This window comes from Ceratotherium simum, chromosome 5 (assembly GCF_057802395.1).
Source record: "Ceratotherium simum simum isolate JZ-2026a chromosome 5, ASM5780239v1, whole genome shotgun sequence".
Lineage (NCBI taxonomy): Eukaryota > Metazoa > Chordata > Mammalia > Perissodactyla > Rhinocerotidae > Ceratotherium > Ceratotherium simum.
In genome coordinates this window covers 88,422,366-88,438,162 of record NC_141904.1, presented here as the reverse complement: position 1 = coordinate 88,438,162, position 15,797 = coordinate 88,422,366, and the positions used below count along the sequence as shown (strand labels likewise).

At 54.1% G+C, this 15,797-nt stretch overlaps 1 protein-coding gene across 9 annotated transcripts in view; it reads left to right on the top strand.

Annotated features, from left to right (window-relative positions):
* SLC6A6 (solute carrier family 6 member 6) overlaps positions 1-15,797 on the top strand; it is a 79,458-nt gene that overhangs the window by 29,035 nt on the left and 34,626 nt on the right. For 3 of the 9 annotated variants that reach the window (XM_004442940.3, XM_087431580.1, XM_087431576.1), the window contains 3 exons: positions 10,783-11,022; positions 12,775-12,909; positions 14,035-14,269. In XM_004442940.3, the coding sequence (XP_004442997.2) occupies positions 10,794-11,022; positions 12,775-12,909; positions 14,035-14,269 (599 nt within the window). In that variant the 5' untranslated portion in view covers positions 10,783-10,793. Of the gene's footprint in view, positions 1-328; positions 503-3,471; positions 3,771-10,493; positions 10,685-10,782; positions 11,023-12,774; positions 12,910-14,034; positions 14,270-15,797 lie in introns of those variants that run through there. The other 6 variants (XM_087431577.1, XM_087431579.1, XR_015552325.1 and 3 more) reach the window with 6 other exon arrangements.

Genomic DNA, 15,797 nt, shown 5'->3' with positions numbered 1-15,797 from the left:
TGAGCCTTTGGTTCTTGTGCAGGATCCAGCAGGATTCCCATTGGCAGATCTTTAGGGGGCGAGGGGAGAATTCACTTCAAAGTCATTTTTGGAAGAAGCTCAAGGAACACATTATTTAATGAAAATTGATTTCCTAAAGATTTGGGGCTTGTGTCTCAAAAAAAGGCAAAGCTTTGTAGAGTTTTGACCGTTTGGGGGAACTGTGCTCCGATGCCAGGAACACGTCCCCTCGTGTTCATCAGAGGGCGTGTAGGCCCACCCGTCCTCTGTCGACAGCCCTGCCTATGTCCTAAACGTCTGCCATTGCTCTTTGCTCTGTCCCCTGAAGCGAGGAGCCCTACAGCTACAAGGTGGAAGATATTTCCTCCTACACTGAGTGTCCCCAGAGTCCTGAGCACTGAATGTTCCATCTGGCAAATACTCACAGCGCTGAGCCTCGTCCTGGGTGTCGGGAAGCAGGCCCTGGGCGACAGAGGAGTAAGCAGATAATCAGCAGGGGCTGGTGAGTGTGGGGCCAGAGGTGGTGTGGCCCGCGGAGCCCAGGGAAGGCACTGGGGGGTCCTCGGGAACATCGTCCTGGGGGATTGCCTATGGGTTGCTCGGGGAACAGTGTGCCAGGCTAAGGGAACAGCATGAGCCCATGTATGGGGGCATGAGAAAGCCTGGTATGTGTGGTTCCGTAGCCCCTGGGGATCTTGGGTGGGCTCCAGATGGTGGAGGATGCCTGAAACTTGACTTCCAGATAAGCGGAGCACAAGTCCAGGCAACAAGCCCCTTTGCTCTGGAACAGGGAGCGCTGGTGGCACACGTTGCTAGTTGGTCACCATGTCTGTCTTGCTAAATCCCAGCCTGTTTCGTTCCACAGGCACCAAACTCTCCTTGAGCTGAATTTCTAAGAGAGGGTGAGGGAAGGGTGGATCGAGGAAGGAAGAAGGTCCTTCCTCGTTGAGGAGAAACATGTTTAAAAGAGGAACAGTGGGAGCGGGGAGCTTGTTTACAAACATTTAATGGGCTAGGAGTTTTCACGGCTGTAGATGGGGTATGAAGCCCATCTTATAGACAGTAACACTGAGGCTGAGAGGCAACTTGCCCAAGGCCATACAGCAGAGCGTGCCCTGGCTGGTTTCCATGGAGCTGTGACTTCTGCAGAGCCTGGGTGGCAGAGTTGGGGTGGCTGGGCTCTGAGCGTTGGCCCCCAGGCACGCACGCCCTAGCTGCCTTAGCTGGCCTGTCCCTCTCCAGTGTCTATAGAGCCAGGGAGGGGTGGCCTCTGTTTGCTTTCCACAGCCAGAGAGAGGAGGGTGGCTTTCAGTTCTTACGGCCTAAAAGAGGAAGTTTGAGGAACTGGAAACCAAGCCTTTCTTTTTTTCTTGTCTCTTTTTTGTGGCCTCCAGAAATAATCCTGGGTTCTGCAGAGCCTGCCTCAGGATGGAGGTTGACCCCACCACACCCCCGCTTCCGCCAAACCCGGGCTGGGGTGGTGGGGCCGCTGACGCCGAGAAGAGTGACAGGCTTGTGGCTGTGAGTCAGCGCCAGGAGGCCGTTGCCTGCTGACTCACCGCCTGTGTGTGAAAGCGGCGCTGAGCGCCCGCCGGCCTCGCGGCGCTGCCTCCGCTCCCTGCCCCGCCTCCTGCAGCTGAGCTTGGGTGTCAGGCGGCCTGCCCTGGCACTCGACTAAGTGGTGTTCGGGGTCCAGGTCCCCTCAGACAGAATCCGTGAGGCTTGACTGTTCCTGGACCCTCGCCTTCCTCCAGGAGTCCAGGTCCAGGAAGGCCGTGGCCCAGCCGGAGCGGGTCACAGGCCCTACTCCTCGAAGCCTCTCTTGTTCAGACGCTAACTCCCGTCCTGAAGTTGTAGAATCCTTTTTGTGTTGCTTTAACAAAACGAGCCCCTCCGCCTGTCTCTGGGAGTTAGCACCTCGAGGGCAGGAAGGTGACCCTATACCCCTGTGGTGGGTGACCCTATACCCCAGTGTGTAGTAGGTGCCCGGTCAGCAAGGGACAGTTGGGGCTTGGGTCTTTTCCTCCTGACCGGCCCCAGGTGAGGGAGTGCCTGTTTGCTCAGAGAAGGGACTTGTCCGCCATCAAGCAGCATTGAAGGCTGCCCTGTTCTCTCCAAACCCATGGGCGTCACCGGTGGAGGGTGAGGGTCTAGGCCCGATGCATAAGACGCACACACATTTTCTTCTCTGTGTCACTCGTGTTATGGCCGGTGGGCAAGGGGAGGGAGTTCTGACGACCACCCATCCTTGGCTGGTCCCTCTTTGCAAAAAGCAGCAGCTGCCTTCAGCCTGTTCCACAGGGACTCAGCCCGTAAGGAGGGGCTGGGTGGCTCCAGGGTGTCGGGGTAAGGGCTCGGGCTCCACGGGCCCCTGCTAGAAAGTCCCCGCTAGCAACCGCCTACGGGGAAAGCCCGGCGTGGGCCGTCGGACGCCCTCCCAGAGTGGAGGAGGGGCTGGTCAGGAACAAGCCGGGGCCTTTAGCCGGATGGGTCGAGTCCTCGCTGGGGCAGCACAGACTCTCCAGGGTCTCCCACCGCCCTTGGGATAAACCCAGGTTGTAAGGCTGGCCGCCAGGCCCTACCTCTCCAGGTCACCCCGTGCCTCGTGCCCCCTTTCTGTCTGTCTCACTGGCCTTTTCTCTCTTCCTTTACCATGCCCAGTGTGGCCCTCTTTACACATACTGTTCCCTGCTCTGAGAACACCATTCCCGCAGATGTTTGCCATCCAGATCTCAGCTTCAGTGTGGTTAAAAGCATCGACCCTGGAGCCGATCGCCCAGGTTCAAATGCATTCCAGGTGTGTGACTTTGGGCAAGTGGCTTCACCTCTCTGGGCCTCATTCCTTCATCCAGGCTTCTGAGGGGAATAAATGAGTTGGTACCTGAACAGGCTTAGCACAGGGCCTGCCCAGAGCCAGTCCCCAGTGAGTGTCTGCCGTTATGAACGTCACCTCCTCGGAGGGGCCTTGCAGACTCCCTGTGTCCCCGTCATCTATACCTCATCCTGCTTGGTTGTCTCCTACATGCTGGCCCTGGTCGTAAACATTGATTCATGTATGTGTTTAGTGTCCGTCTTGCCTTCTGGAGGGTCAGCTCCTTGGGGCTCCCCTCCATGCCCCGTTCCTAAAGCAGTGCTGGCCCCTAGGGCAGGTTCTCAGTAAATAGCACCCACCAGTCACTGCCTGCCAAAGCCACCCTGCTCGTTCTACCCCTGGCTCCGAGATGCGGAGGGGAAATACTTGGCCTGCCAGACCCAGCAGAACCAGAACTAGACTGTGTCCTGACCCCAGACCACTGCCTGTCCCCTGACTCAGTGGCCTGCTCTGCCGGTGCCTGGCGCCTCTGTTTTGGGTATGGCGTGTGCCCAGCTTGCTGTCACCTCCCGGGCAGCATCTGGCCATCCTGCCCCTGCGGCCCCGCCCATCCCCGGGCCCAGCCCTGCCGCAGAGGAGCCTGCTCAGCCTTCCTCCCTTTCCCCACCCTTCGGTTCGTACGTCCTCCTTTTTGTTCCGTCTCTGCTGTCCGCCTGTGGTTCTCTGGGCTCTGGGTGAGGGCCTGCCCCCTCCAAGGAGATAAGAAGAACGTTGGGACCCAGTCCCTAACCTGTTACCTGCAGCCGTCTTTGTGAGGGGAAGAGGACAAGGAGGCTGTACATTGGGCCACATCCTGCCCTCCCAGTATTGTTCCAGAGGCCAGTTCTTTGCAAGATCTGTTCACCTTCACCAACTTCTTCCTCTGCAAACCACAGACCAAGGCGTACGACCTGCTCTGGTAGGTCCCTGTCCAGAGGTCACCTTGCCCCAGCGTGGTACCAATGGCGTGAAGTCAGGCTCTAGGTGCAAATCCTGATGGCTTCATGGCCGTGTGACCTGGGCCACACCCTCCTCTGAGCCTTAGCTTCCTGATCTGGGAAAGAGGAGGGTCCATGAGGCTTGGGCAGAAGTAAACGCTTCTGTAGGTTGAAGGCTGAGCGTGAGGCACGCAAGGTGCTGTCAGCAGAGGTGGGGGGTCTCTCAGGGTAGCCCAAGCTTTCGTGAGGTGGGGGGTTGCAGTTAGAGCAGGGGAGGGGAGGACTTTGCCACAGACACTGAATCCCAGGTAGATAAGCCCTGTTCCCAGAGATGTCATACTGAAAACAAGTCCCCAAATGGAATTCACTTTCACTAAGACCAGAATATTGTTGCTCATTGTTTCGACTTTGTTCCGGGCAAAACAATGCCGGGCTTCCTGGATGACCTCACTGGGGCGAGCCATCGGGCCTGGGAGGCCAGGCTGGTCAGCATCCCCAGGCAAGCCTGTCTTGCGCTTTGCTGTGGCTGTGATGTGAGGCAGTGCTATGACCAGAGAGGGCAGTGGCTCACGCAGTGTGTTAGATGTTGGAAAATGTGTATGTGCATACATCTCAGAATTTCAGCATCTTTTGAGAAATTGGAGGATCCAGCCCCAGTGGGCCCATCAGTAGCTGGAGCTGAAGAGAGCTGCCCGGGGCTGGAACTCAGGCTCCCATTTGCCACAGTCCCTACTCCTCCCTGTGGCCTCCCCACTGTACTCTGTCCTTTGCCCACCAGGCCCCTGGAGGCCTTTGAACTTGTCATACTTGAGTTAGCCTGAGTTAGGAATGGATAACCAAGACAGGATACAGACCACATGATTCAATCAAATGATTACATCTTTTAAAGGTGTACCTTTTTATGAAAAAAAACCCACAAAACACAACCTTTCTTTGATTAATTTCTACTTCTTTTCAAACACAGCTACCCTAGGTGGAGGGTGATATAGTGCTCTTAATACAACTCACTTTTGTTTTTTGGTGCTTAATTGTGAAACACTTCCTAGGGCCAGGATGGTGTGTGAGGAGCGTGCCCATGGCAGACGTCACTGGTGGGTCCCAGCCCTCCTACTCACTGAATCTGTCCCTCGCCTGGAACGTGTGGGGACAGTGCTGGAGGGAGACCCTCCAGATCTATCAGAGAAGTCTAGGAGAATGTCCCTGTGTGGTAGGGGAAGGCCCCAGTCCACATCGCCATCCATCCTGCCTGTGTCGATGCCCAGCCCAGCCCTGTGGCACACTGACTGCTCCCTGGTCCCCAGGCCCTGCCCCGTCTCTGTCGTGCGGCCCCTCACTTCCCTGTTTGCCCTCGTCTCCTCCCCTAATTCGTCAGCCCAGTCCCGTGGCTTGAAGCTGGCTTACAGGCACCAGACCTGAGTTCACTTTGTGACATTGCTAAAGCAGGTGATCCAAAACAGCCGAGGAGTTGAGCGCATGGGGTTTAGGGAGCCGCTTGAAGCTCCAGCCGCCCGTTACTCGCTATATGACCCTGGGCAAGTGACCTTGCCTCTCTGAGCCTCGTCAGCAAAACCGGGATGGTAATCGCTCCCATGGAGGGGGTTAACTAAGAAAATGCTTGCAACACACTTAGCATGGTGATAAATAAATGTGCATACAGTCAGCGCGCAATAAATGCAGCTTGCTTTCTTTTTCTTTTTTTAAAACACTCAGGATACAATGCCTGCCACGTAGTATAATAAAATCCCAGATGTGGTCAGCTCTTTTCTTCAAGAATAGCTAATATTATTGATCACTTAGTATGTACCAGGCCCTTGGCTGAACATTTTACAGGCATCATCCCATTTAATCCCAATGAAGTGAGTATTATTTTTACCCCCATTTTTTTAACCAATGAGGAAACCGAGGCACAGAGAGGTTGTTACTTGCTCCGGGTCACACAGCTTAGTAGTGGCCTCAGTGAGCCCAGGACACTGGCTCTGGAGTGGACAGAGAGATGAGGAAAGGAGAGGAAGATAGACCTCCTGCTCTAGAAAGGACTGACAGGGGTCCAGCCGTGTGCCTGATTCCGTAACAGGCCTAACAGGTGAGGGTCTGTTGAGGTCTTGGGCTTCCCCACCTATAAAATGGGTCTGTAAGCCAGGTCTCCCCTTGTCCCAGTTTGGGGTTCTGGGAACCACTTGCCTAACCCTCAGAGGTTTGCTGAGAAAGAGCAACTGTCCCTCAAGCCCAGAGATGGGTCTTAGAAGCCATTGTGTGCCAGGCCCTTTTGGGGTGGGGGTGTACTCAAAAGAGGAAAAGTCCCTGCCCTCTTATTTTAACAAGTAGTGGTTGCTCCTGAGTGATTACGTCAGCGACAACGAGAGATTTAAGTCACTGTTCACTACCAGAGAGAGCCGTGTGGAAAGCGGACTGTTCTCTTGAAAAGCTTCAGGTTCTGCAGGGGAGGGCGAGGCAGGGAACCCCAGCTTCTGGGCCACTTGTCCTGGAAGAAGAGGCAAGGGAAGGTTTCCCCAAAGCCTTGGCCTGAGGTGGCAGACGCTGGGGGAGGCAGCTGCAGCAGCATCTGCAGCTCAGTTCAGGGCCCGTGCCTGGTGGGTAGACCACTGGGCCAGAGGGTGGGAGGGCACTGTGGCAGGCACGACGCCAGGTCCCCAACCCCACGCTGCCGCTCGCTCTGTACCTGCGCAGTCCTTTCCCCTCTGGCTTCAGCGTCCCCATCTGCAAGCAGTGCAGAGGCCCCTCCTTTCTCAGTTTTGCTCCAGTGCCTTAGGCATCAGGCTGAGGAAGGCAGAGCCGCCTCCATCCCATGGGTAGAGGCCATCCACCTTCCTGCTGGAGCCTCAGCCCCCCTCCTCTGTGACCAGTCCTGAAAGTCCCTCCACAGTAAGGATGTTTGAGGAGTGAAGAGAAACCTGTTTATAGGCAGCTCAGCACAGAATAAGTGCTCACAGCTCTGGCTGTTTTCGGTTGAGGGAAGCAAAGGAGTATTTTATAAACCCGTGGCGTCTCTGGCGCCAGGTTGACTGCCCGTGTGCGTGCCGAAGCTGACCAGGTGATCTGCAAGTCAGTCTTCAGGCACAGCTGGTTCTGGCCTCAGCTCCTGGAACAGATAAGGAGAGTTTCAGCTGGGCAAAGAGGGAGCCTTCTTCCTGGAGGCCGTATTGGAGCAGATTCTAACCACTTGTAGCTGTAAGAACCGAAGAGGAAGCTCTTAAAATGGGGAATTATGTATCATGGTTGCTACAAAATAGCCCCGGGCCCGGCGCCAAGGAAAACAGCTCCCCGGCGGCCGCCAGCAAGGCCACGGGCTGCTGGAACGCCTGCGGAGGGACTCCTTTCTAAGTGTGTACTGCACCAGGGGCTGCTGCTGGGGGCCGTGGGCGAGCATTAGTGGGCCTCACCGCGAGTCTGCAGAGATGGACGAGGTACTCCAGGGAAGGTGTCATCCGAGACAGGCTGGGATGGCAGAGGGACAGCAGAAGCAGAGCCGAGGGTGCAGGCACATCACAGCCACTGTCACTACCAGCTTCATGACCTTGGGAGCGTCACTTGGCCTCTCTGGGCCTTGCAGATCTCACCCTGAGTAGGATTAAGGCCTTCCGTTCCCCGAGGTCAGGGAGGACCCGACAATTATTATAGCAGTCATAACATCAGTATTACTAGCAGCTGCTGTTTAAGGAGTACTTGTCACATGCCAAATTCTGTTCTAAGCACTTTCCAGGCAACTCCCCATTCAGTCCTCACAACATCCCTCTGAGATGGGCACGATTATCCCCATTTTACAGATAAGGACATTGAGGACCAGAGAAGTTGAGTGACTTGCCTGAGCTCACCCAGCCAGCAAGTGGCTGGCTGTCTCTCAGCTTCTAGGTCAGGGCTCACACTCAGATTCCTACAGGAGCCAGGCTGCCACCAGAGGGCCTGGAGCAGCTGTGCAGGGAGCCCGAGCCTGAAGAATGGGACAAACTAAAGCAGTTCTGTGTCCCAAGGAAAAGGGGCCCGCGCTGGGATCGGTAGACGGTAGTGAGGAGCTTGTGTTTTCTTCTAGGAGTGATGGAGGGTATTATGGTCTGAGAATTCTTGCTAAGCTGCCTTCAGCTGCTGTGTTGAGAACTGATTGGAGACGAGGGCTGGGCTGAGTAGCAGCAGGGAGACCTGTGAGGAGGCTGCTGCTGATGCCTGTGAGAGGGCTGGCGGGCCTGGAGCTCGGTGGTGGCCATGGCAGTAGAGATGCGGGTGGATGCCAGGAATGTGGAGGAGGCAGAATCAGCGGGTCTTGCTGCAGTGGACTTTTACAGGTACGGGGCTGGTCAGACACCCCAGAGGGGCTTGGAAAGAGCCCCTGAGAGGGAGCTGAGGCACTCGCACCTGGGTCTGACCTCATCTAGGCATGAGTGAGTCTTGGGTGAGGCCATGGATGATGGCCTGGCTTGAGGGAGCCAGAGGCAGGCTGCTGGCTCTGTGTTCTCAGAGGGCGGGTGGGCCTGTACTGCAGCAGCTGCAGGTGGGACAGGAGCCGGTGAGGGAGGAACTCATCTCCAGATACACCTTGGGAATGAGGAGGGGGGAGATCCCCACAGTGCCAGGCACATGGCAGGCCCCGGCTCTGCCCCGTTCAGCACCCCCCATCCTGGCTCAGCGTCAGGAATATGGGGTCCTGAGTGGAGAGAGGGGCTGGAGGAAACCAGAGCCGGGAGCAAAGGGTCTCAGGGAACTTGCTCCCCCGCAATGTTTGTGTAGCGCCAGTGTGGCACGTGGGTCTGGGGGCAGCCACAGGGAAGCAGACCCCAGCTTCTACTGGGGAAGAGCTTTCACCAGTCCCAGCTGCCTGAGTGAGTGGAAGCTGGCCACCTCCCCACTCCGCCTGGCTGACCTTGTGAAGTGCCTTCCAGCCCAGAGATCCAAGGAGAGCCCACAAGGGCGGAGCTAACCCTTCTCGGTGAGGAGGCTCAGGGGTCGTTCCCTGAAAAACATCTCCACTAGGAGGGAGTTGAGTCCCACATCCTCCAATTATGCTCCCATCCAGCCGGCCCACAATGGTCCACTCAGATAACCATCGGGGGCTGCACGCATTAACTGAGACAATGCTGGCTGCTCGGGCTATTTTTACAGTAACCATACGCCTGGCCGAACCCCCGCATCGTCCCGAGGGAGCAGGGCAAAGAAAGGCCATGCGGATGCCGCCGCCAGTCTGCGCTCCAGGAGACAGAGGAAGGGCTCAGTGAGTCGCCCGCCCGGCGGCTCCAGGAAGCCTTTTCTTGGTCTGCTCACCGACAGATAGCGAAACAATCGGGGTCCCCCACCCGAGCCAGGGAGAGGAAGGAGACGTGGGGGAACCCGGGGTCTGTTGTGCTTTTGTGCCTCTGCTCCTCAGAGCATTGCCGCCGTGGGCCCAGCTGCTGGGGCAGGCCAACGCATCCCGTCTCCACATCCCAGGTCCACAGGCAGCCCCCGCCTCACCCTGCCTGGACCCCGTCCTGTACCAGGCAAGGCTCTGAGGCCAAGTGAGTTGCCCGCATCACACGGTTGGTTTGTATTTAGCACCAGCTGCCAGCAGATTCCACCTGGGAACCATCTACCCAACGGTTCTTGTCTGACAACCTACTGTGCGCCAGGCTCCAGGCACACAGCGGTGGACAAGACAGGTCCTTGTCCACTGGGAATGTCCTGTGAGCTGGGTGGTGAGCTGGCCCAGGTGTGCCCAGGTGACAAGGCCGCATCTGGTCCAGCTGATGGTCGCTGTAAGGTGGGTGAACCCAACATGGCCTGACCATCCAATTTTTCAAGAGAACCTAGAAATCTCAACTTTTCTCTGAAATCTGATATTTCAGTGTTGCCCACCAATTTGGATCATGAAGAGAAACAAGTTATGTCTCAGGCTGCTTGGCTATGAGTCGGTCACCTTTGCCATCATCCTTTGTCTTCTGCAGATAGGGAAACTGAGGCTCAGGAGGGGTGGGGAGGCCCACTAGCTTTGGTTCCCCCAGCTCGTCTGTCTTCTGTGGCCCTCCACCATGTGGGGATAAAGCCTCGAAACACCCTCCCTCTGGGCTGGACTCACGATGCTCCTGCCCTCAAGGCCGAGCAGTGGGGTCCAAGCAGGGGTGGGCTGGGGGTGACCATGCACAGCTCCAGGGACTTAGAAATTTGACCTCCTCTGGGGCCTCCCACTGCTGAACCCAACAGGGAGTCAGAGGGCAAGGGGGCCTGGAGGATGCGGGGTCAAAGCAAGGCAGAGGGTGGATGGAGAGGGGTGGACAAATGGAGATTAACTGCACTCTGGCATGATGCTCACCAGTGGGAATCCCTTATTTTCTGGGCTGCAGTGGTGTGACTTTGATAAATTGCAAATGTATTTCATAAACATCGATTTTCCATACTTTGGTGGAAACCCCGTTTTCAAATATTGTTTCCATTCCAGCCTGAAACCCTATTGCTCATTCGTTTGCATTGATCTGTTCTTTAAACAGTTAGGAATCAGCTCCTCCTGTGGGCCAGGCACTGTGCTGAAGTATGAGTGAAATGGGAGCCGTCATTTTCTACGCAAATCCAAAGTTTGGAAATAGCATCTGTTAATTTCTAGAAACTGCAGGCAGGCTGTTCTTTGGAAGGTGCCTTAGAACTGCCTGAGGAGTGTCGTATTTTGTAAGAGATGATACCAGGGCCAGGGTGGCTTTGTGCTTATCTGCCTGCAGGTGCAGGATGAGGTGTGATATTCAGGGACAACACACATGGGCCCCCGGTGCTTCTGTCAGAAGGTGCCTGGGGAACGGAACCTGTCAGTTCCTGAATCCTGAGGTCCCTGATCGCCTAGAGGGAGTCATAATCACTCAGCATGTTGTCAGAGCAGTGGACAGACAAGGGGATGGCGGGCCCCCGGTGACAGCCTGGGCAGGTCAGAGCCGGTCCGTGGGTGGTAAGGAAGAGGTTGTGCCAAAGACAACGTAGGCCCCCTTACCGATTTCACGTTGGGTTCTGATTTGTCCCCCATAGAAAGTGAGGAGATGGCCAGCAAGGAGAAGCTGCAGTGTCTGAAAGACTTTCACAAGGACATCCTGAAGCCGTCCCCAGGGAAGAGCCCGGGCACACGGCCTGAGGATGAGGCCGAAGGGAAGCCCCCGCAGAGGGAGAAGTGGTCCAGCAAGATCGACTTTGTGCTGTCTGTGGCTGGCGGCTTCGTCGGCTTGGGCAACGTCTGGCGTTTCCCGTACCTGTGCTACAAAAATGGTGGAGGTGAGCCTACGCTGGGCAGAGAGTGGCACTGGAGGAGGAGGTGGGGCCAGAGTGGGGGTGGCCCCTACCTAGACCTCCCCTGGGTCAGCCTGCCACCCCCACCCCCACCCCCCCGCCGAGATGGGGTGAGCATACCTGGGCATCAAGTGGTGTTCTGTCAGGGCTTTACTGTATTACTTTGAGCAGATCCCTTACCCTCTCTGATCCTCCAGTTTGCCATCTCTGAATAGGGGTGACGAGGCCAGGCCTGTGTCTCCCAAACCTCAGCCATTCACACACTCCTTTGTAAGTTGCCCATGCTCCACACCTCTGACAATTTCTTACTTTATATCTTCCCTTCCATTTGTTTTTGCTTTTCTAACTTACACCAAATGTAGTTCAAAAGCAAGCTTGTGCCCCCATAAATGGAGAACCAGTATCATTTGCCATAAGGGAAAGGTATCCAGGAAAAAAAAGTACAGTGAAGATATTTTTTATTTTTATTTTTTTCCAGTTTTGTTGAGGTATAATTGACATATAACATTGTATTAGTTTCAGGTGTACAACATAGTCATGTGATATTTGTACATATTGCTAAATGATCACCACAGTAAGTCTAGGTAACATCTGTCACCTCACAGAGTTACACTTTTTTTCTCTTCTGATGAGAACTTTGAAGATCTGCTCTCCTAGCTTTCAAACATGTGATCTGGTACTGTTATTTATAGTCATCATGCTGTACAGCACATCCCCAGAACTAATTTGTCTTATAACCGGAGTTTGTCCCTTTTGATCTCCTTCACCCCTTGGAGGGAGTTTTTCAATGTAAGATCTCTGTCTGTCTGGTTGCTTGGTTAGTTGGCTGCTTTGGGCTTTTTGCTGTTTGTTTTACCTGCTGAAGCTCTGAGCTAGAATCCTCTCCTGTAGGAGATGTGAATGTCGGGCAGCACGCAATGGAGACGTTCTTGCTGGTGCAGTAAGAAGGGCTGGTGAGAACTGGGCAGGGAGGAGTTGCTCCCTCTAGTGACTGCCCATCGTCAAGGGCTTATCTGTCGGCAGAGACGGGCCTGCTACATGCCGCCCGCATTAGGAGAACCACTTTTGAGGACTTTCTGCCTTAGAGCCTGGTTTCTTAGCCTTTTGTAGGTCTCAGGCGCCTTTGGGACTCTGATGAGTGCCCTAGACGCTCCCCAGAACAAAGCACACACACATAGACCCAAGTTGCCCACAGTTTCAAAGGGTTTATGGACCCGCTGAAGCCATTAGTGGACACCAGGTAGGACCCGTGCCCTGACTCTTCGTCCCTCGCTCCTCCCCTGGCTCCCACCCCCGGGTGGAGATGCCCACCTCTTGCTTCTCATCACTGCACCCTTCCCAGCTAGTTCTTCTCCACTTCCTGCCCTGGGCGGGCCTGGGGAAGGGCAAATAAAGGCATCAATGAGGAGGTCATCCTGGAGATGGGCCTTAAGGGCTGAGCAGTCCTTATTCAGATGGACAGATGTGGGGAAGGAAGGCAGGCAGGCAGTTGGCACAGCTTAAGCAAAGGCTTGGAGGCTTAAAGCACCTGGTAGATTTGAAGAAGGTGAGAGGGCACACTGGAAGGTGATGCCAGCTGGACAGGTGGGCAGGGACCAGAGAATTTTCAGCCGTTACCCCCTGCATCCCTCACTCCCTCTCTGGGATTCCACTGGCTGGGAGGGTTGGGAGTGAGCACCCTTAGCCTCGCCCCTTGCCGGCCGCAGCCTGACCCTCACCCCACTCTGCTCTCCACAGGTGCATTTCTCATACCATACTTTATTTTCCTGTTTGGGGGCGGCCTGCCTGTGTTTTTCCTGGAGGTAATCATAGGCCAGTACACCTCTGAAGGGGGCATCACCTGCTGGGGAAAGATCTGCCCCTTGTTCTCTGGTGAGTATGGGACAAAGGTCACCCGGGCCTGGTGTTCATCGATTCACCAGTTGTTATAGAGTACCTACTGTTTGCCAGGTACATTGGAGCCACACACTAGTCACTTGGCACTGTGGCTGACCCAGGGTAGCAGCCAGTACATTGTACATGTGATGCTGCTGCTCACAGTACTGCTCAACAAGTACTAGCTGTTCCCACCTCTCTGGGTTGTGGAAGGATAGATGAGCTCGCAGCTGCTCAGCAGTATAGTGCAGGAGATAAGCGCTCAGATTCAGGAGGCCTTTTGTCTGGGTTCAAGTCTCACTTCCTCTTCTTGCTAACTCTTGTGACTTTGAGAAAGTTACTTAATCTCTTTGTGCCTCAATTTCCTCATCCATAAAATGGAAATAATATGCTTACACCATAGGGTTGCTATGAAGAGAAAATGACATAGCTGTGTAAAGTTGCTTTGTACACATAGTAAGCCCCAAATTAATGGTAGCTTTATTATTATTATAAGATTTAGTCCTATGCCTAGTGCCTAGTATGCACTCATAAGATAATACTGTTATGATTATAATTGGCAGGGATGGGAGGACATGTGTGTCTGTTCATTCAGTCATCCATATAAATCTATCGATTCGTTAATCCTTTCTTCCATTAAACTAGTCAGTAGTTAGACTATCCATCCATCCATCTACCCATGCACTCATTCATCCATCCATTAATCTACCTAACCTTCCAGCCAACCACCATCCATACATCCATCTAACAAATCAAATATCCGTCCATCAATCCAACATCCATCCCTTCAGCTATCTATCAGTCCATCTAATCATCCATCCAACCAACCATCCATCTGTTCATCCATCCACCAACCATTCATGCATCTAACCATCCATTCATTGATCTGTCCCCCTTCTGTACATCCTTTGATTCATCCAACTATCCCATTTATCTAACCATCCATTCTTTCACCTCTCCATCCATCCAATCATCCATTCATCCTACAACTATTTGCTGGTCATTATTGAAGGGTCCCTTCTGGCCCCAGGCCTAGGGATGCCAGGGCCTTACAGTTGAGTATGTGGCCATGGTGGGGCTGGCCTCCCTCCTGATGCTCATCTTGCTTGCTCATACCTGCAGGCATCGGCTATGCCTCCATTGTGATCGTGTCCCTTCTGAATATATACTACATCGTCATCCTGGCCTGGGCCATATATTACCTGTTCCAGTCCTTCCAGTCGGAGCTGCCCTGGGCGCACTGCAACCACAGCTGGAACACGCCCCAGTGCATGGAAGACACTTTGCGCAAGAACAAGAGCCTGTGGGACACTCTCAACACCAGCAACTTCACCTCCCCTGTCACTGAGTTCTGGGAGTAAGGCCAGCCTCACCAAAGGAAGGAGGGGAGGGTAGGGGTGGGGGCGTAGAGGACAGCCCACTCCCTCATCTTCTCCCTGGCGAAGTGGGAGTCACTGTCTTGGGGTGGGTGGAAGGAGGGTACAGATTTGGAGATGAATCCATGCCTTTGGTCTCATCAGATCCCAGTTCTGCCATTTTATTGGCTGTTTGACCTTCAGCAAGTCACTGCCCGTTTCTGAGCCTCAGTTTCTTTCACTGTCAAATGAGGGGAATGAATCATCCCTATACCCATGGAATCTCTGTAGGGACTGTTTCCCGAAAGCAGGTGTATGTACTTATGTTATCTGAAAATGATGTATTTTTAGAAAAAAAAAATAATATTCTAAAAAAAATTTAGAAAAAATCAAACCTGTTATTGCACAGAAAAGAATGCATATATGAAGCTGAAGTAGTTACTCAAGCAAAAGGGTGAGTAGAGTGAAAAATATGTATCAATTAGCTGTTGCTGTGTAACAACTACCCCAGACTTTAAACAACACCCGTTGATTTGGCTCATGGTTCTGCTGATTGGCAGTTTGGGCTGCACTTGGCTGTGCAGTTCTTCTGGTCTTTGCTGGGCTCCCTCCTGGGGTAGCTCTTCTGGGGATTGGCTGGCTATTGGCTGGGGTGCCAGGGGCAGCGGGTCCATGTGGTCTCATCACCCTGCAGCCTGGCCTGGGCTTGCTCAGAGGTGGCTCAGCATTCCAAAAACAAGAAATGGAAACACCCGAGTGCAGGAGCACTTTTCAGGCCTCTGCTTGCATCATTTTTGTTAATGTCCGATTGGCCAAAGAAAGCCACAAGACAAACCTAGATTCAAGAGGTGGGGAAATAGGCTCTGTGTCTTTATGGGAAGAGTGGAGAATTATGGGCATTTTTACCCTTTACCACAATATAGTCAATAAGTGCAGGAGTATATACAGAAGACAAACATCAGAAAGGCAGAATGTGGAGGCCTGAAGTCCGGGGAACTCTTAGCTGACATACGGGGAAGTCCTTCTAACACACCAGTCTAACAAATCTTGGCTTGGAGGCTGATCAAAAATATATTAATGCATCACTTTCCCTTCTCTTCATGAGCTGTTAGATGTGGGGCTCAGCACTTGGGTGTGGCCCCCTCAATCTGGAAATAACCGAGGAAGGCCTTGCATGGAGGCTGAGAGCCAGGGCAGGGACAGTGTTAAGGAAGGGGGTGGTCCCTTGTCATCGTGAGATGATACCCCCCTCTTTTGTGTGTGGCTTTGCTGTTTCCAGGGTGTCCCGCACCTCCAAGAACCTGGCCCAGGAACAGGCCCACAGAAGAGGGAGTTGCCGGGGCTGGGAAATCGTAGGCAAGCAAGGGTCAGTCGGCCCTCGCTTGGGTGGTCCGTGTCTCCATCACGACGAGCGGGCCTTCCATGTATGCTCACGGATCCCTGGGGCTTGTGTACGTATTTTCCACTCGCAGACAAAGAGGGCATTACAAGCGTGTTCATCCCCACTCAGCCTCCCCCTCTGGGGAGCTG